This window comes from Aotus nancymaae, unplaced genomic scaffold (assembly GCF_030222135.1).
Source record: "Aotus nancymaae isolate 86718 unplaced genomic scaffold, 86718_ANA_hifiasm-v0.15.2.pri h1tg000025l, whole genome shotgun sequence".
Classification (NCBI taxonomy): domain Eukaryota; kingdom Metazoa; phylum Chordata; class Mammalia; order Primates; family Aotidae; genus Aotus; species Aotus nancymaae.
In genome coordinates, this window is record NW_026988438.1 from 37934012 (window position 1) to 37955059 (window position 21048).

A 21048-nucleotide genomic window follows, 5' to 3' on the forward strand; every position below is an offset into this window, starting at 1 on the left:
ACATGCAAATATAATTGAAGTCATGTGAGTGAATGGAAAAAGAAGAAGGTCAAGAGGGTTGAGGGTAAACCACTAAGGGACATTTAAATCTTTATAAAAGGCAGAGAAGGGGAGCCTTAGGAGAAGAGAAGCAGTAGCTAGAGAGGAAGGAGAAAACCTGGAGCATGGAATGCCATGATAACCCAATGGTTAAGAAAAAGGGAGTGAGTAATAGTCAAATTGTACAGAGGACAAGGTGAATAAGGATGGCTGTGTTCGTTAAGTTGAGCTACTAGGAGATGACTATCTCCTGGTTGTCCTCCTGTGGATACTGTCTACTCCTCATGGACCTTAACGAAACCAAATACAGTCCAGATGTTGATCTTTCTGGGGTCCATTTTTTTGTGTGACCTGAATGTCACACCTCTAGTAATATTTCTAAAAATACTATTATCCATTCTAAGTAGTCCCTCTCCCATTAACTCGTAGTATGCTTGTACTCAACCAAACTATCAGATCCTTCTAATGTGAACCTCTATCTCACTAGGTGTATGTGTAGCAACATTTAAAATCTGTAGAAGACTTTATTCCAGTTCATTTTGTTAGTTTCAGATCACTTCTACATATATTAGTCTTGGAATGGCCAGCTGTTATCTTGGTTACAATAAAGTTAATATGCATATTTGTTTGCATTCCACAGAAAGTCTATTTAAGAGATTTAAAACATACCCCTTAGTACCTTGAAACAGATGAGTAAGCATAGATACATTTTATACAATAAAGTTAATATGCATATTTGTTTGCATTCCACAGCAAGTCTATTTAAGAGATTTAAAACATACCCCTTAGTACCTTGAAACAGATGAGTAAGCATAGATACATTTTATCATCACAGCATGCTTAACAAACACCTCTTTGATGTGATGACAGCAGTTATTGCGGAAATAACTATCTGTTAAATAAACTATTTGGTGGAGAACAGTAGTTTCTTGGCTGGGCACAGTGGCTCACATCTGCAGTCCCAGCACTTTGGGAGACCAAGGCGGACAAATCACTTGAGATCAGGAGTTCGAGACCAGCCTGGACAACATGGTGGAACCCCATTTGTACAAAAACATACAAACAAATTAGCTGGGCATGGTGGCAGGAGCCTGTTGTCCCAGCTACTCAGGAGGCTGAGGTGGGAGGATTGCTTGAGCCCAGAAGGCAGAGGTTACAGTAAGCTGAGATCGTACCACTGCACTCCAGCCTGGGTGACAGAGTGAAACTCTATCTCAAAAAAATAAGAAAATAAAAAATGATTAAGAAGCATATTTATTTTTTTCTACATTTCCTAAAGTCTTTACTAGCTTAACATTTTATAATGGCTTAAAAGTTGTATTTTTTGGGAATAAAACATGGAAGAATATTAGATTACATTTCTTCTTACATTTAGCTTAGGAAATTGAGAAAAATGGGTCTTGTATTTTAAAAACATTTCTATCATGGCATCAAAATTTAAATGTTTCTAAGATTAATCGATTTACTAAAAGCCTTTAGGGAATTTGTGAATTGGCAATTCTATTAAAAATTATTTTGTAAGGACAACCCTTTAGTAACTAAGACCTTTGCTAATATTGCTCTGTCCTCTCAAAATGATTTTCTTTGACTTTCCGTTGAGCTTCATACCTTGCTTTCAAGGGCCCCTTCTTCCAGGAAGCCTGCTCATATCTTCTCAGTTAACCTCTCCCATGGAAAAACCCTCTGTCACTCAGAGTTTGCATGAGTGATGCAAAACAGATCTGGGGCCTTTGGATTTTAAGACTGAAGGCACTATAAGTGCCGGAGGAGAAAAAAGGCAGAACGCTGGACATAAGACTGACTCTGATTCTCACCGAATGTCAAGGCTACTTTTTGAATAGCCATAGTGTCTTTGTGGTTATCCAAGATAGAAAGCCAAAACATTTCAATATGTTTCTGACTGTAGCTTCTGATGGGTAACTAGGGGAGAGGGAAAAATTTTCTGACTGTAGTTTCTGATGGGTAACTAGGGGAGAGGGATAGGTTTTATCAGTCCCTTAATCATCCTCTATTTAGACATTTACAAGGCCAAATATAACCATCAGCTGCAAGTGTTTTGAATTGCAGTTGTTTTATATTGAGTAAACTATATTTTAAATTAAACTTGAAGCTTCTTAAAAAGCTTCCTTGCAATTTTCTTTGTACTTGAATAAATCTTGTCTGTTGAACTGCTACTGCAGTAAGTGAATCTATCATTTGATTGGATTATTGCATAATTTTTATATCTAAATACAGTGGAGGCCACATTCCTTTACAGATGAATAAAATTAGAGGAGGACAAAGTACAGATTAAAATTTTTAGTTGAAATGAAGGTCAAAATATGGGGCCTTGGAGAAAGTAAGATACTTGTTGAGTAGAGCAGTGATTTCCCACCCTGGATGCAATAGAACCACCTAGGAAGCTTGGAAACAACAACACACACTGATGCCTGGATCTTTTCCCCTGACGTTCTGATTTAGCTGTGGCCCAAATATCAATATTTTTTTAAACCTCTCCAAATGATTCTAATGTGCAGTCAGGTTTGAGAACTGCTGAACTAGATGAAAACTCACTCTATATAAAGAAAGCATCTTTCTTTCTTTTTTTCTCTTTCTTTTCTCTCTCTCTATTTCTCTTTCTTTCTTTCTTTTCTTTTTTTTTTTTTTTTGAGATGGAGTCTCTCTCTGTCGCCCAGGCTGGTGTGCAGTGGTGACATCTTGGCTCATTGCAGCCTCCACCTCCCGGGTTCAAGCAGTTCTGCTTCAGCCTCCTGAGTAGCTAGGACTACAGGTGCACACCATCACGCCTGGCTAATTTTTGTATTTGTAGTAGAGACAAGAGTTTCACCATGTTGACCAGGACCTCATGATTCACCTGCTTGGCCTCCCAAAGTGCTGAAATTACAGGCATGAGCCACTGCACCCGGTAAAGAAAGCATTTCTTAGTAAATAGACAAAAAGTAGTGACTAAATAGCAACTGGAAAAGAAGCAACATGAGAAAAAGATGAGAGAGGGAAACTTTAATGTAAAACTGATAGAGGTGTACAGTCCCTTGTTCACAGTCCTACAGTAGAAAAGCTCTTCATAGCTAACTTGTGGCAAAATCCCACCAAAACTGAATGTATTTGGTGGCAAAACTCAAGGCTTTTTCTAGTTTTCCTTTATCCCATTTGGTTTGAATAGTAATGCATTTCATGGAAGATGTATTAACATATCTCACTACAAGTTGCCTCCCCAGACTTCACTGAAGGTACCTTTCTAAAATGTGTAAAATTTTGAATTCTGAAATACCTCTAGTCCCAGGGGGTTCAGAAAAGGGGTTACAGATTATAGCAGGGAAGGGTTATGATAGGTAAAGCCAAGCTGATAATTTACTCTTTTTGTCAGATTAAGGACAATGCATTCTTTTTTCTGATTACCTAGGCAATGGTTTTATATCTTCATTGGATGAAAACAATGGCCAGTATCAGAATGTGGTTCTACTACATTTGGTACATTTCTCAAGCCTAACCTTAACAGTGGCTCTGTTTTGGGCATAGCGAGAGGAACTCAGATTAGCCAACAACACAGTTAGATTGCAGTAGAAAAATCATAATTTTCCTATAAAAGACCTTTCAGCATAACCAAGACTCCAGAATCTAGAGATCTGAAACAACATGGATTTATTATGCTAGGAGTCTAGGAGCATCTTAGCTAAGTAGTTCCTACTCAGGGTATCTTAGGAGGTGGTGGTCAGAATGTCAGCCAGAGCCCCAGTTAGTTGAAGGATCAACTGGCACTGGAATATGGTATTTCCTTTCCAATGCCAACAGGTCCCTTTGTTAGCACACGAAGAAAAGTGTAGTCCCTGTTGAGGGGAACATCACACACTGCGGCCTATCGGGGGGTGGGAGGCTAGGGGAGGGATAGGGGATAGCAGGGGGTGGGGAGATAGGGGAGGGATAGCATTAGGAGAAATACCTAATGTAGATAACAGGGTGATGGATGCAGCAAACTATCATGACATGTGTATACCTGTGTAACAAACCTGCATGTTCCGCACATGCACCCCAGAACTTAATAAGTTCTGTACATGTACCCCAGAACTTATTAAAGTATAATAATAATTTAAAAAAGAAAAGAAAGAAAAGTATAGTCCCTGTTTATGTAATTCCTCACAGTTTTGGTTTTCAATTCAATTTCATATAAACCTAACAATTATTTGCAAAGGCAGCTTTGAATCCTTCTAACATGTTCTGAAGATTTCTGCTGGGAATAGTTTATGACAAGGGAATGCCTTCTCTGAATTCTCATTGTCCTCTCTTGGGAAGCCTTTTCTCTCCCCGGGTCCTTTCCTTATTTTCTCCTTCTGTCTCTGTATAAATAGGGTTGTCTCTTTGGCCATCTCTTGTGGGCTAATGAGTGAGTGTCAATTGCCCAGGATAATGTGAAGAAAAGGCAGACAGGTCCCTGCCTCAGCGGAGCTTCCAGCCAAAATACAGTCATTAGTCACACAACTTTAAATGATTAATTAATTGATTGCTAGAGCATTAAAAAAAAAAAAAGGACTGTGAAGATACTATGGTAGCATAGCATGGGATCTTACCCTTCTTGATCAGCACTTTCCCCTTTGTGTCTTCTAGGAAGACTAACCTACCTTTTGGGTTATTTTTGTTGTTGTTGTTGAAACCTTTTTCCTTCCTAGTGCAGAAACATGGAAGATATCATACATCCCACTTCGCATAAAATACTCATATTCTCCCATGGCAGAGGTTCAGTGGATGTAGTGTAGTGCAGTACAGTAATCTCATTTATTTTTTATAAAAAAGCAGCCTAGACTCTAAGTTGAATGGTGAAGTTCTTCTTGCCTTTCTCCCTGCCCATCTCTCACCCTCCCAGTGCCCCGGAAATGCTCCATTTTTTGCTTGCTCATCTCATTCTTTCCTTTCTTTCTCTGTCAACTCTTTGAAAAGCTGTAGTGTTCTACAGTGGTGGGATATAATACTTTGCTTTTCTGAGCTATTTCTATTTTGGGCATCATTTTCGAATTGGAAAAGGAAAAACTGAGAATCCCATAAATGGAATTCGGGTGTGGAAAATTAAAAGAAGAAGATGGTGATGACTGGTTTCGATCCTTTGTGAGCAAATTAAGTGATCCACCTCATCCATCATTTTCCATCTCTGCGTTCTCCCTGTGCATGAACCACAGTGGGGTTTTCCCTGGGAGGTCACAGCATCTGGAAACCATGGACAGGATCCTAGTGAAGGTTTATAATCTGCCTCTTTGCTCCAACTCCAAATATTTGTGACACTGTGAAGGAAGAAAATCCTAAAAAGAGCCAGTAATACTACAATAAACCTTACAAACATCTTAAAATATGTAAAATATGTAATAATTGATATTTTTACTTTGATATTTTTTTAATTTATTTGAGTTCACATACCAGTACTTATATAGGTTTTCTTGTGATCGTTCATTACTTCTGTCTGCCTTAGTATTCTTTTCCCACTAATTTTTTTTTTGAGACGGAGTCTTGCTCTGTCACCAGGCTGGAGTGTAGTGCCATGATCTCGGCTCACTGTGATCTCTGCCTCCCAGGTTAAGGCGACTCTCCTGCCTCAGCCTCCTAAGTAGCTGGGATTACAGGTATGCACCACCATACCCAGCAAATTTTTGTATTTTTAGTAGAGATAGAGTTTCACCACGGTGTCCAGGATGGTTTTGATCTCCTGACCTCATGATCTGCCCACCTTGGCCTCTCAAAGTGCTGGTATTACAGGCATGAGCCACCATGCCAGCCACACTAAGTTCTTTAACTGTAAACTTTCCAACCGTGAGCATTTTCAGAGCCCAAACTCCTAAGGTTGGAGAGGGACTGATTGTCTTCTCATTGCTGTGTAAGTTTCGTGACAGAGTCTTGAGGTGTCAAATAATTGAATTCTAGCAAACTAGAATTCAGTGACTGTCACACTAGCACATCAAGGAAAGTGTGGCAATAAAGGCAGCACATGGGACAAGCTGCCTTCTGCAGGGGTGATGATGCCCTGGCCATTGGGAAAGCAGTCCTAGGTGGAGTCTCAGGGTCTAGCATATTGCTACTCTTGCCTTCTGGTAAATGAATGTAGATTAAATTAATTTGAAGAGCAAATCTGCAATTTATCCTTGAACTCCCTTTTTCTCCTTTTAAAGTGTCATTACTGTAGTATATTCAGCTACCTGACATTCCCAACCCCCTCAAAAAAAAAAAAAAAACCCACCATCACCAGCTTCAAACACCTAAACACATAGACTTCTGAGCTTAAGAGATTGTGTCCTGAAGGGGAGAGAGGTTCCTCATTATGGAATTTTTATTGCTACCTCGTGTTATCTTTGAGAGTGACTGTGCTTATCTTTTTTGTCACTGTTTGGTGGTCTGCTTTGAAAATGTTTTCAAGGATTTAAGTGTTCAAAGTGGGAAGGATGAGAGGGAGATTAAGTGCTGAAAACTTTGGACAAGTAAGTAGAGTTTAAGACATTTAAGATTTTAAAGGTCATCTAGGCTATTCCCAATTCATCTGCCCTATGAGTTGATGATGCTTGTTTTTATGTGGCATATTATCCAAAATGGTTGCTGTAAACCTGTCAGGCTTGCAGTGAACATTCATTATATTTGAGCAGAGGTCCAGTTAAGCCAGGATCGCCTATATCAACTTTACTAGAATTTTTGTATAAACTAGCATCTTTGAGGGATAAATAATATTTAATCTTTGTTATGGTATCATGTATATTTTAATAATTTAATTCATATTTGCCTTATATCTGAATGTCATATAGTTTTTTTTTAGGTACTTCCCATTATCATGGCATAAGTACTAGTGTTTTACAATGTATACATTCTGGCAACTGTCTAACTTTTAAAAAAGTAACTCAGTATGATTCTTCCAAAATTTCCCATGCAGAGGTTTTTCCATGTACTAAAAACAAAAGAGTGATGTCAGCAAACTTAGGTTTAATTTCAACAGCTCTTAATTTGGGTTGCATATCTAAAAACAAAGTACTGCTTTTGATGGCTACATTTTTCTTCTTCTAATTTGATTTTTTCCCCTAATGTTTTATTAGGTGCAGAGAGAGCTAGCAGCTGTTATTGCTTTGAAAGCAAGGAAGTCTGGTAAGTAGTCCTTTATAGGGCTGGAGGAAGATTCTAATTCTTTGGGGACATTTCACATATCATCTGGTAGTGTGCAGTTGCGTGTATCTCAGGAGGTTGTGGTGAGGGATGCAAAGAATTATCACCATTTGTTTTTTAAAATCATTTGTTCTACCATCAAAACAGAACAGGATGTTATATGTAGTTCTTTAAGATAAAATGTTACTGCTTTGCTCTAATTTATTTTTGATCTTAAGAAAAAATGAAATTTAAAGTTAAAAGTATGTTTGTAGTCCATTGCATTCATAAAAGCTTGTAGGTACATGACAAAGTAAGCTGATCACCTTGTATTATACCACAAAGGACAATGGATACTATAGAGGTGGTCTTTTTTATAAGGCTTTAAAAAAGTCTCAAAGTAATTTCTTCTAAAAATAATTGAATTGTTTAATGACATTTCAAAGCAAACATTACTCCTAGGATTGATTGATAGGTCTGGGATTCCTCATACCTATAGGATGTAATCTGTGGAAGTAATATGTGGAAACAAAAAGGGGGCTTTCAAATATATTTTAAAGGAGAAAAAAAACATAGTCTGCTAAAATTCAATATGAAATGGAGACTCACTGAAGTAGAAAAATGCTTGCTTAGACGGGAGAAATGTCAGGAAGAGGCATCCTTTGTTGTTCCTCCCTTTGGAGGGAGGAGGTCAGTGCTGAATGGAATGAAAATCAGAAGGGAGGCACTTCTTGGATAATGTTAAACTAGAATAAGACTTTTCAGGTGGAAAGACTATGACAAAATCAAAGGGTTAACCAAATTTGAAGAAATAAGATGGAATGGAAATGTCTCAGGAACACAAACTGTACATTTTATATCTTTCTTTTTCAAGTTAGAAACTTGAAGAATTTGATTTTTTCCTCAGTTACTATTTGAACCAAACAGATCTTAGTGTGAATTAGCTTATTATATTCATGTTACTTTCTTTGTTGCTTTGGCAAATGCTGAAGATACAGAGACTGGAAGCTATACAGGTAGTGGGGAGGAGGATGCAAGGAATAGCAATCTTGGGTATTGAACGGAGGGTGGCATGAATAAGGCTCCTCAGTGAATAGCATTATATTTGCAGAGGTGAAGGCCAAGGTAGAGAAAAGACGTCAATAAAGATTGCAAGAGGGAAATGCAAATCAAAACCACTTTGAGATTTCATCTCATCCCAGCTAGAATAGCTATTATCAGAAAGACAAAAAGTAATAGATGCTGACAAGAATATGGATAAAAGGAAACTCTCATACACTGTTGGTGGGAATGTAAAGTACAGCCACTATAGGAAATGCCATGGAGGTTCCTTAAAAAAGTAAAAATAGAACTACCCTATGATTCAGCAATCCCATGGAAATCAGTATATCAAAGAGATATTTGCATTCTCCTATTTATTGCAGCACTATTGACAATAGCCAAGACATGGGATCAACTTAAGTATCTATCAACAGATAAATGGATAAAGAAAATGTGGCACATATACACAATGGAATATTATTCAGCCATAAAAAAAATAAAGCCTGTCATTTGTAGCATCATGGATAAGTGTGGAGGACATTAAGTGAAATAAGCTAGGCACAGAAAGACAAATACTCTATGTTCTCACTTATATGTGGCAGCAACAAAAGCTAATCTCATTGAGGTAGCGAGTAGAATGACGGTTGCTAGAAGCTGGCAAGGGCAGGAGGGATGAAGAGTTGGTTAATGGGTACAAAAATACAGTTAGATACAGGAGTAAGTTATCTACTACTCAGTAGCACAGTATTGTGGTTATAGTTATCAGTAATTTGTTGTATATTGCCAAATATCTAGAAGGGAAGATTTGAAATGTTCTCAATACAAATGATGTATGTTTGAGGTGATAGATATCCCAACTACCCTGATTTGATTCTTACACAATATTTGCATGTATTAAAATATGTACCATACAAATATGTACAATTATTATTTATCAAAAAAGTAACTCTAAAAAAAGATTGTAGGAAGGAGTACCTAGAAATAAATTGTGCTGCAGCTGATCTTGATTCTTGTCATGATAAAGAGACAAAATGTACAGTCCGTACACGTTGAGATGAGTATCTTGAAGGATAGGATTTGATTTTTTTAAATTTCTGAATAAAGTAGAGAAGTAATCAAAAACTTATAGTGTGTCATTGCCAGAGAAAGGACAAGTAAATACAGATAGGGAGGCTAGAGACGAGGGTGGGTGATTTACACAGAGTTGGATGGGAAGGCCTCTGACATGCAGATTTTGGAGCCAAGACCTGAAGTCAGTGAGGGAGTGAGCCCTGTGGCTAACCACAAAGCATTTGGGCAGACACATTGTGCCACATGGGTTTGACAGACTGCAAGGAGGCAAGCGAATGAGGCAGACAGAGGTAGCTTTTCGACATCAGACTAAGAAGTTTGAACTTTCTGGAGGTGAAGGGAGATGAAGATGAGCAAGCAAGACCCATACATGTTAGATTGTATAATGTCAAAGATGGTTGCGAAGTCAGTTTTATTATGTTGTGATGTCACTGTATGAGAGTAGCATGTCTGTTTTCCTTACTTATTTGATCCATGGAGCTTGGAATGTGAATACAATTTTGGCAACTTATCAGGGACAGAGTAAAGTGACCTCACACACTTATACTAAGGATGGGGACATAAATTCTTAGTTTTTCAGGAAAGCAGTTGTTCAGTACATTCCAGTGACTCTATAATCCAATAGGTTTATCTGGCTGGAGGTCTGAAGAGATGCATGTGAAGAGTAAGGTAGAAGAGTATATGTTGCATTGCTTTTTTTAAAAAACAGAGAGTAGAAACAATCCTTAATTCCCTATGATAATGAAATAATAAAATTGATAGATCAGTGCATTGGAATATTAAACAGCTTTTAAAATAATGTTTAAAAGAATTAATATAGTAAAATTTTCAGTGAAAAAAATGCATACAGTAGCATGTATTCTCTTTTTCATGATGAAAATCGCTTTATTTTTTCTTACCATCATAGTAGAGCATGCTCATTGAAAAAAAAATCATAATACATGAAAGTATGAAGAAGAAATTTGAAAGTTATGTATCATCTCACCAATATAACCACTAATACTCTTTTGTTGTATTTATTTCCATTTTTTAATTTTAAAAATTATTGAGCTTTGGCTATTTCCAATCATTATTTTTTTCTTTTTTTGGAGATGGAGCCTTGCTCTGTCACCCAGGCCAGAGTGCAGTGTCACGATTTCAGCTCACTACAACCTCCGCCTCCCAGGTTCAAGCAATTTTCCTGCCTCAACCTCCCTAGTAGCTGGGACTACAGGCATACACCACCACACCTGGCTAATTTTTGTATTTTTAGTAGAGACAGGGTTTCGCCATATTGGCCAGGCTGGTCTCAAACTCCTGACCTTAGGTAATACACCCACCTCTGCCTCCCAAACTGCTGGGATTACAGGCATGAGCCACTGCACCTGGCCTCCAAACTTTTTGTTTGTTTGTTTGAGAAGGAGTCTCTCTCTGTTGCCCTGGCTGGAATGCAGTGGCACAATTTCGGATCACTGCAACCTCTGACTCCCTGGTTCAGGCAATTCTCCTGCCTCAGCCTCCCAAGTAGCTGGGATTACAGACATGCACCATTATGCCCAGCTGATTTTTGTATTTTTATTAGAGATGGGATTTCACCATGTTGGCCAGGATGGTCTCCATCTGACCTTGTGATCCGCCCACCTTGGCCTCCCAAAGTGCTGGGATTACAGGTGTGAGTCACCATGCCTGGCTTGAACTTTTTTAAAATTAATATTCATTATAGTAATATTAATCATATTAATATTAATTATTAATATAATTAATTATATTAATTATAGTATATTAATTATATTAATTATGGTATATTAATTATAGTAATAAATAGAATATTTTATTAAGTTAATTATTAAATATTAAATATAATTAATATAATATAATTAATATTAAAGTATAATAATTAATATTAAAGTAATTATAATAATAAATAGAATATTATTTATAGTAATATTAATACTATATTATATATAGTCATATGCTGCTGATTTAATAAAAATATTATCTGATATGTGGTCTTTTGAGATAACTGTAGATTTGCACACAATTGTGATAAATAATGCAGACAGATTCAGAGTACCTTTTATGCCAGTTCCCCCAATGGTAAAATTTTGCAAAACTACAGTACAGTATCACAACCAGAATATTAACATTTTCATCAACACAGAGATCCCTCATGTTGCTCCTTTACAGCTACACTGACCTTCCACTACCTCTATTCTGTTCTTAATTCTGGCAATCACTAATCTGTTCTCTATTTCTGTCATTTCAAAAATATTACATAAATAGAATCAGACAGTATGTAACCTATTGAAATGGGCTCTTTTCACATGGCATGATTTTCTGAAGCTTCATTCAAGTTGTTGAATGTATCAATAGCTTTTTCCTTGTTTTTGTTTGTTTGTTTCGAGACAAGGTCTCACTTTGTTGCCCGGGCTGCAGTATAGTGGCATGATCTTGGTTCACTGCAGCCTTGACCTCGAAGGCTCAAGTGATCCTCCCACCTCAGTCTCCTGAGTGGCTGGACTCAGATGCACACCACTACACCTGGCTAATTTTGTTTATTTTTTTGTAGAGACAAGGTCTTGCTACGTTGCTTAGGCTGAGTGCTTTCCTTTTTATTGCTCAATAGTGTTCCATGGTGTGAATGTACCATAATACTTTTAACCATTGACCAATTGAAGGACATCTGGGTTGTTTCCAGTTGTTTGGCTATTAGAATGAAGCTACTACAAGCATTCCGGTATAAATTTTTTGTATGTGTGAGCCTATCTTCATTTCTCTGGAATAACTACCCAGGAGTATAATTGCTAGGTTCTATGGTAGTTACATGTTAGTTTTTTGAGAAACAGCTAAACTGGCTTCCAGAGTAGCTGTGCCATTTTTGCATTCTCACTGGCAATCTAATAAGTGCTTCAGATTCTCTCAGATTCTCTGCATCCTTGCCAGCATTCGGTATTATTATTATTGTTGTTATTATTTTTAATTTTAGCCATTCTGATAGGTGTGTAGTGATATCTTATTGCAGTTTTTATTTGCATTTCCCCGATGGCTAATGAGGTTGGTCTTCTCAAGTGCTTATTTGCCATCTAAATGTTTTTGGTGAATTGTTCGTTGATGCGTTTTGCCCATGTTTTAATTGAATTGCTTGGTTTTTGTTTTTTGTTTTTTACTGTTGAGTTTTGAGAGTTCTTTATATATTCTAGGTAGTTGTCCTTTGTTGATAAGGACTGGTTGGCAAATATTTTCTTTCAGTCTGTAGCTTTGTCTTTTTCATCCTCTCAACAGAGTCTGTCACAGAGCAAAGATTTTTAATTTTGATAAAGTCCAATTTTTTAATTTTTAATGAATCTTTTAATGTTTTTGTGTTAAATCAAATAGCTATTTGTCTACCTGTAGAGTCCACAGATTTTCTATGTTTTTCTTCCCCTAAAATTTTTAGTTTTATGTTTTGCGTTTAAGTCCATGATTATTTTTGAGTTAGTTTTGATATAAGGTGTAAGACTTAGGTCAAGTTTCTCTCTCTCTCTCTCTTTTTTTTTTTTTTGGCCTATGAATGTTCAGTCACCTCAGCACCATTTGTTGGAAATACCGTCTTTCCTCCATTGAATTGCTTTTGCACCTTTGTCAAAAATCATGTGGGCATATTTGTATGGATGTATTTCTGAGTTCTCTGTTCTGCTCCATTGAACAGATTCCATTGGTATCCACCAATACAGTATTGATTACCATAGCTACATGTAAAATCCATTTTTATAGGATTAATATTATTGTTATTTTCGAGACAGGATCTCACTCTGTTGCCTAGGCTGGAGTGCAGTGGCACAATCACAGCTCACAGCTCACTGCAGCTTTGACCTCCCAGGCTCAAGCAGTCGTCCTGTCTCAGCTTCCTGAGTAACTAGTGCTACAGGCAGGCATGTGCCACCATACTTGGCAATTTTTCTTTTTTTTAATTTTTGGTAGAGAGGGGTTTTGCTATGTTGTTCAAGCTGGTCTCAAACTCCTGAGCTGAAGGTGTGTGGTGATCCTCCCATCTTGGCTTCCTGCAGCAGCTTAGTTTTTATATCAGTAATGTAGTTTTACATTGTTTTTATTAATTGTATATGCTAGCAGTTTATTTGTTTGGGTTGTACGTTTAGGTTTTCAATTTTTTTCCATTGTAAATAATTATAGAAGAACCTGAACATATATTTTTATACATATCTGTTTGTGGCCTTTTCTAATTATTTCCTTATAATGTATTACTAAAAGTGAAATAGCTAGGTGTGGACAGTGTTAAGATTTTGTTTTTCACTTTAGGACTTTAAGTCCTCTGGAATTAAGTTTATGTATATGGTGTGATGTGGAAATCAAAATGTTTTCCTTATGTTAAGACAATTACCCTATTAGCATTCATTGAATTTTTTGCTCACGGATCTAAAATGCTTACTCCATCATATATGAAGTTTATATATATATAGTATGCTTATATTTATTTCTGGTTTCTGTGTTCCACTAATCTATTTACCTATCCTTGTGCCTACACTATCCTGTTTTAATTACCAACGCTTTATGATAAGACTTCAGGGGAGAGTGGAGGCATTGTATGGGCAAGGCAAGTCTCTTCTTACTTTTCTTGTTCTCTTCAAAGTTTTAATTTGTCAAGTTCCATTAAAACCCGTATAGGGATTTTTTAAAATGTGTATTCACCTTATAGATTATTACATACATCTGACATTTTTGAGATAATGTGTTTCTATCAATGAATATAAGATTCTTTCCCTGTACAAGTCTTGCACATTTTTGTTTGATGTATTTTTTAGGTACTTTGTAGTTTTGATTAGTATTGTAAATGAACTATTTTTTCTAATACCTTTTTTTTAGTGCCCCTAATCTCTGCATTGTGTGGTGATTCCTCAGTCTTTTTCTTTAATGAATTTCTTTTTTTGGATAGATTTTATTTTTTAGAGCAGTTTTAGGTTCATAGCAAAATTGAATACGAAGTACAGAGAGTTGCTGTATACCTCCTGCCCCACACATGCACAGTCTCTCCACTGTCAGCATCCTACTCTGGTTTGGAATGTATGTTTTTTACAATCACTGAACTTCCACTGACACTTAGTTATCACCCAGAGTTCATAGTTTAGGGCTCAGTCTTGATGTTGTACATTCTGTGGGTTTGGAGAAACATATAATGGCATGTGTCCACCATTAGAGTATCATAGAGAGTAGTTTTACTGTCCTAAAAATCCTATGTGCTCCACTTATTCAACTCTATCTTCCCCTAACCCATGACAACCCCTACTCTCTCCATAGTTTTGTCTTTTCCGTAATGTGATATGGTTGGAATCATATAATATGTAGCCTTTTCAGACTGGCTTCTTTCACTTAGTAATATGCATTCAAGATTCTTCAGAGTCTTTTCATGGTTTCACAGCTCATTGGTTTTTAGTGCTGCATAATATTCCATTGTCTGGGTGAACCAGTTTATTTACTTACTGGTTGTTTACTTACTTGATTGTTTTCAAGTTTTGGCAATAAAGAATAAAGCTTCTGTAAACATCTATATTGCAGATTTTGTGTGGATGTAAGTTTTCATCTCTTTTGGGTTAATACCAAGGAGTTTGATTGCTAGATCATATGTTAAGAGTATGTTAAATTTTATTAGAAACTACTAAGTTGTCTTCCAAAGTGGCTGCACTATTTTGCATTCTTACTAGCATGATTGAGAGTTCTTTCTGCTCCACATCCTCACCAGCATTTGATGTGGTCAGTGTTCTGGATTTTGGCCATTCTAATAGGCCATTTTAATAGATGTGTAGTGATACCTTGTTTTCATTCACAATTCCTTGATGACATATGATGTTGAGCATCTTTTCATGTGCTTTTTGTTTATCTTCTTTATTGAAGTATGTGTTCAGGTCTTTTGCTCATTTTTTAATTGGTATGTTTATTTTCTTATTGTTGAGTTTGAGTTCTTTGTGTATATTGGATAACAGTTCTTTATCAGATTTGTCTTTTGTAAAACATATTTTTCTCTGTGGCTCGCCTTCTTATTCTCTTAAGTGTCTTTGCAAAACAGAAATGTTTTTATTTTAATGAAGTCTAGCTTATCAAGTTTTTCTCTCATGGGTCATGCCTTTGGTGTTATAGTCATCCCAAATCTAAGGTCATCTAAATTTTCTCCTATGTTATAGTCTAAGAGTTTTATAATTTCATGTTATAATGTAGGTCTGGGGTCCATTTTGAGTTCATTTACAAGGGCATAATGTCTGTGTCTAGATTCTGTTTTTATTTTATTGTTTTGCATGTGGAGATCCAGTTGTTTCTGAACCACTTGTTGAAAAGACAGTCTTTTCTCCATTATATTGCCTTTGCTCCTTGTCAAAAATCAATTGCCTATATTTGTTTGGGTCTATTTCTGGGCTCTCTATTCTGTTCCATTGATCTATTTGTCTGTTCTTTCACCGATACTACACTGTATTGATTGCTGTACCTTTACCGTAAGTATTGAAATTGTGTAGTGTCTACCTTCCAACTTTGTTCTTCGCTTTCAATCTTGTGTTGACCATTCTCAGTCTTTTCCCTCTCCATAAAAACTTCAGAATCAGTTTATCTATATCTACATCTATTATCTCTTCTAGTTGGCTCTTTATTTTTGCTGTATGAGAATTTTTGATTTTGTGTCCCATAAAAGTGTTTAACTCCAATGAGTTCCAATAGCTTTCTTAAAAATTATCTTGGATTTTTTTCTACATGGACAAATTCATCATCTCTCAGTGATGACTATTTTGTCTGTGTTTACCAATTTATATAATTCATTTTTCCCCATATTATTATATTTCATCAGAGCCTTGCAGAATAAGGTTGAATAATATCAATGATAGTTGGCATTCTTATTTTGTCCTTGACTTTAATGAAATATAATGTTTTCTGATTAGAAAAACAATATAAATGAAAAGATTGTTAGGAAAAAACAAAGACATTTCTTTCTTACAACCCCTCCCCACCCTGAACTACAATAAATTTGGGACGCAATCTAGAGGTAAAAATAACCAACAAGATATATATTAGTGTATTCAAAGAATTCAAATATGGAAATATTAGAGATGCCTGCCTGTTTCACTATGCATTCTCAGTGGTTGAGTTGGCATTGAGAGTGGATGAAAAGTAACAATGGAAAGGTACAAAAGGACCTAAGTCACAGGTGTTGTATTCATTCATTCCTTTATCCAGCTCTAGCTGGGTACCAACTATATGCTGAATGCAGTGTAAGGCACAGGATACAATCGGGAGCAAGGACAAGCATGGCCCCTGCTGTTTTAGAATCACAGCATATGTTTCATAAGTAGAATGTATTAATGAGTCAATGACTGTCAGAGAAAGGAAAACTTATTATTGTGATTTTAGGAGGTGATCAAATGCAGAACCGTTAAGCATGGCCTTCATTAAGTAGAGTTCCCAGGGGCAGAATGGTGCTTTCTTTGTATGCTTCTTATTTTTAAAACTATTTTGGATAGAAAAAGACGCTAACATACATTAAATAAAAAAGTATTTAAAATGATAGTTGATGCATCTGGAGCTTGACAGAAGGAATTTCTTATCTACTATCTTAGGTCTTATAGGTAAAACTGTTAATTAGGGCTCAGGTGGTCCTGCCAGATTTATGTCTAACTGCAAAAGGTTATTAAAATTAGCATTAATATAAAAAGTTTTTGGTTTCAGCCCACTGTACAAACAGAAATAAAACTAACTGCCAATCTATGTAGGTTTTATAAATAATTAAAGGCTGTAGCTTAGTAAAAAATCTATTTTGTTATAATTTTCTTTTTTTTTTTTTTTTTTTTTTTGAGACGGAGTTTCGCTCTCGTTACCCAGGCTGGAGTGCAATGGCGCGATCTCGGCTCACCGCAACCTCCGCCTCCTGGGTTCAGGCAATTCTCCTGCCTCAGCTTCCTGAGTAGCTGGGATTACAGGCACGCGCCACCATGCCCAGCTAATTTTTTTGTATTAGTAGAGACGGGGTTTCACAATGTTGACCAGGATGGTCTCGATCTCTTGACCTCGTGATCCACCCGCCTCGGCCTCCCAATGTGCTGGGATTACAGGCTTGATATTTTGTTATAATTTTCTAAAAAGCCATTAGGATATGCCTTTGAACACTTTTCTTCCCTAAGAGCTAAACTTAGTAGATGTGAATAGCATTTTAAGGCTTCATAAAGATTTGCAGAAATTTGCACAGATATCCTTGCACTTCTTTTTCTTTGTTGGATTGCTTATTCTTCTGCTAGTGTTGGCTCATTAGTGTCTTGAGAGATGTGTTACTTCCCTTTTCCTGGGATTCCAAAGCACTTTTATCTCTCATTATCTTTAGATCATATGAAATTTGTGCTATGGTGGGCTTCTATTTCTGGAAAGCCAGAAATCTCATAGTGGTAAATCTCCTTGGCAGTGTTTAAATTTCACTTGCTGTCCTTAGCCCATAGCTAGTTAACTGTTTTAAAACTAAAGTATCTGGGATTTTAAAGTTTGAAAAGGAAAGAAAGGGCTCCAGGCTCTGTTTTATTTTTGCCATTATATGTCTTTGTGACCTTAGCTTTGTAATTTCAATTTGTATCTTGCAGGGGTTGGTGTAAAATCTGGTAACCTCAGTAATTCCTTTTAGCTCTAATATTTAAAAATCCTTTTATAACAGTGTTTTCATTTTTTATGTTCGTTCACCTCAGTCACAACCTTGAGACTATTTTATTCAGGATTATTTTAGGCACATGTGACAGAAAAACTAACTGAAAACCAAAAAGGGAATTTTTTTGCCTCAGGGAATCTGTAGAGTTTAACGTCTCAGCAAGGGATTGTCCTGGTAGCCCCAACAGAAACTTTGATAAGGGATCTTGTTGGGAGGATGAAGAGCCCACCTCTGGAGCAGCAGGAGAATGGCAGGGGGAGGTGGATAGGTCAAGTCAACCCCACCCAAGCAAAATACGTGGCTCTGCAAAGAACAGCAGTGGAGGGGAGAATGGCTGCTGGGCAGGCATCAGTAATGTGATCACCCCAGAAGGAATTCTCTGCACTCTTTGAATCACAGGATTTAGAGAAGAGATGCCAGCCTGAGACTCACATAGGCTAGAGAGTCTGCAGCCAGAATGCAATCTCAGATTTTTCAACACCTGGTCTCTGACATTCCCAGCTACACTCCCACTCTTGGTTAGTAATTTTCAGGATTATGAGAGTAAATATGTGATTTGTGAAAAGGCATTCTTGTTTTCCGCTTTTGTTCCTGGAAATTGAAAGGAATGAATTGAAAACTCGTAAACTCTTCAAGTTGTCAGTAATAGCATTTTTTCCCTCCTTCTAGGATAAACCAGCCAGGAATTCAGGTTAAAGTGGTCTTCTTGTACCAAGATACTTTATTAAGAGAATAAAATATGGCCAGGTGCAGTGGCTCACGCCTATAATCCCAGCACTTTGGGAGGCCAAGGCGGGCGGATCACAAGGTCTGGAGTTCCAGATCAGCCTGACCAACATGGTGAAACCCGTCTCTACTAAAAATACAAAAATTAGCTGGGTGTGGTGGCTCGCACCTGTAATCCCAGCTACTCAGGAGGCTGAGGCAAGAGATCACTTGAACCTGGATGGTGGAGGTTGCAGTGAGCCGAGATTTCGCCACTGTACTTCAGCCTGGTGACAGAGTGAGACTCCATGTCAAAAAAAAAAAAAGATAGTAAAATATACATGATATATAAAAGTGTATAACATGGTTTAGCCTATTGTATTTTTGTTTTTGTTTTGAGACAGTCTCGTTCTGTCACCCAGGGTGGGGTACAGTGGTTTGATCATGGCTTACTGCAACCTTTATCTCCCACGGTCAGATGGTGATCTTCCCACCTCAGCCTCCCGAATCGCTGGGACTGATGTTTTGTTTGTTTGTTTTGTTTCGGTAGAGATGGGGTGTTACCATGTTGCCCAGGCTGGTCTCAAGCTCCTGGGCTCAAGCAGTCCTTCTGCCTCGACCTCCCGAAGTGCTTGGATTACAGGTGTGAGCCACGGTGCCCAGCTAGCTTATTGTGTTTAGTTTTAGCTTTTTAAAATTTTATTATTTTTAAGAGGCTAGAACGGACCAGAGAGAAGCCAATGTTTCATGTTAAATTGTTCTTTCTAATCTTACAGATTCTCTTATTTTATAATCTTTGGTTCCTGTGTTTAAAGAATGTATCCCATATCATCTTTGAAGGCTACATTCAAGCTTAAATAGGCATTTGTGATGGACATATGGTTTGAACAGCCTGGTAACTGTTATTTGTCATGACAGTGAACTCCAGGTAAAACATTCAAGTAGGAAACCCCAGGATCTGGTAATTATGGTGGACCTATTAGACTTGGGGTCCCCAATCCCTGCGCCATGATCAGTGCCTGTTCATGGCATATTGGGAACCAGGATGCACAGTAGGAGATGAGTGGCAGCAAGCAAGCATTAGCCCCTGAGTTCCACCTCCTTCGGATCAGTGGCATTAGATTCTCACAGGAGCGTGATCACTGTTGTCAACTGCACACACAAGGGATCTAGGTTGTGTGCTCGTCATGATAATCTAGTGCCTGATGATCTGACGTGGAACAGTTTCATCCCAAAACCATCCCATCTCCCTCTTCCACTCCAGGTCCAAGGAAAAATTGTCTTGCATGAAATTGGTCCTTGGTGCCAAAAGGTTGAGGAAAGTCTGAGGGTTTTTTTTTTTAATTACCCTTTGTCTAAAGTCCCAGCTTTCCAGATCTACTGTAAGTAACAATCACATCACCAGTAACATGATTTTGAAAAATTTAGAGGTTTGAAGCCCCCCTTTTCACATGTATGTATGTAAGATTGGGAGCAGTCACATGTTAGCAGGACTCACCAATGTGAGGCATTTGTGAGGGTTGAGATTGGACACCACTGAAAAGGCATATTTTACTTTGGAGGCGAATATTCCAGTGACAAAATATTCATGTTGCTTTGTCACAAGAAATGAAATTAATAGACTAATTTTTAACAATATAAGTAAGGCTTTCCCTTTTCCATGTTTAGAAGAAAAATATAACCTTTATACCTATGGATTGCTTCTTCTTTTATGGTCTTATAAATTTTTACTTTTTATTTTTAGTTGACAGATTCTTCTTTTAACGTAGCACCGTATTAGACTTTACCTTGATCCTTTTGTAAATACATAGCTCATATTTAGGAGGATGCGTGACAAATGGGATTTTAGAATGGATGTCAGTAATAAAATGAAGGACCAGCAGAGACAGGCTGACTTGCTTAGTATAATTATTACCATCTCAAATTTCCTTTACCTTTCTGATAATATGTGTTTAATGTTTTTGGAAAAAATTTAAGTTCTCTTAGAAAGCTATGGAGATATTCTTTTGAATCTCCTTTTGATCTTCTTTCCATCTAATCTCTGAGTGTTCTAATAAAGAGTGTTTATGCTAAAAAACATATTATAAGAGAAATCTGTTGGCTGTATTTTAAGTAATTAAAAGATTATATTTATTTTTTGGTGGTATTTTCAACCACTTAAATTTCCCAAGACTTTCACAGCCTCTCCTCAAAGGATGGACCAGGGTCCTCTCAGAATTGATTCTTCCAGATGATTTGTTTCTGTCTTTTTTTTCTTTTGCCACGTCCTTGATGCTGTGTCTGGCAGCGCCCATCACTCTCATTTGTGGTCAGCACAGGCCTACACCAATTGTCTGGTAACCCCACTGAATGTGTTGTTTAGTATTTGTCAGGCAAGAAGAAAGAAGTGCCATGTGTTTTCCCCTAAAATAATCAACACAACATTCTTGTCTTCCTGATTGATTGAT

At 37.1% G+C, this 21048-nt stretch overlaps 1 protein-coding gene across 2 annotated transcripts in view; it reads left to right on the forward strand.

Moving 5' to 3' along the window:
- Positions 1-21048, forward strand: part of RAPGEF5 (Rap guanine nucleotide exchange factor 5) — a 251137-nt gene that overhangs the window by 87879 nt on the left and 142210 nt on the right. For both annotated transcript variants that reach the window (XM_064380549.1, XM_012447787.2), the window contains one exon: positions 7098-7146. In XM_064380549.1, coding sequence (XP_064236619.1) covers positions 7098-7146 — 49 coding nt within the window. The remainder of the gene's footprint in view (positions 1-7097; positions 7147-21048) is intronic.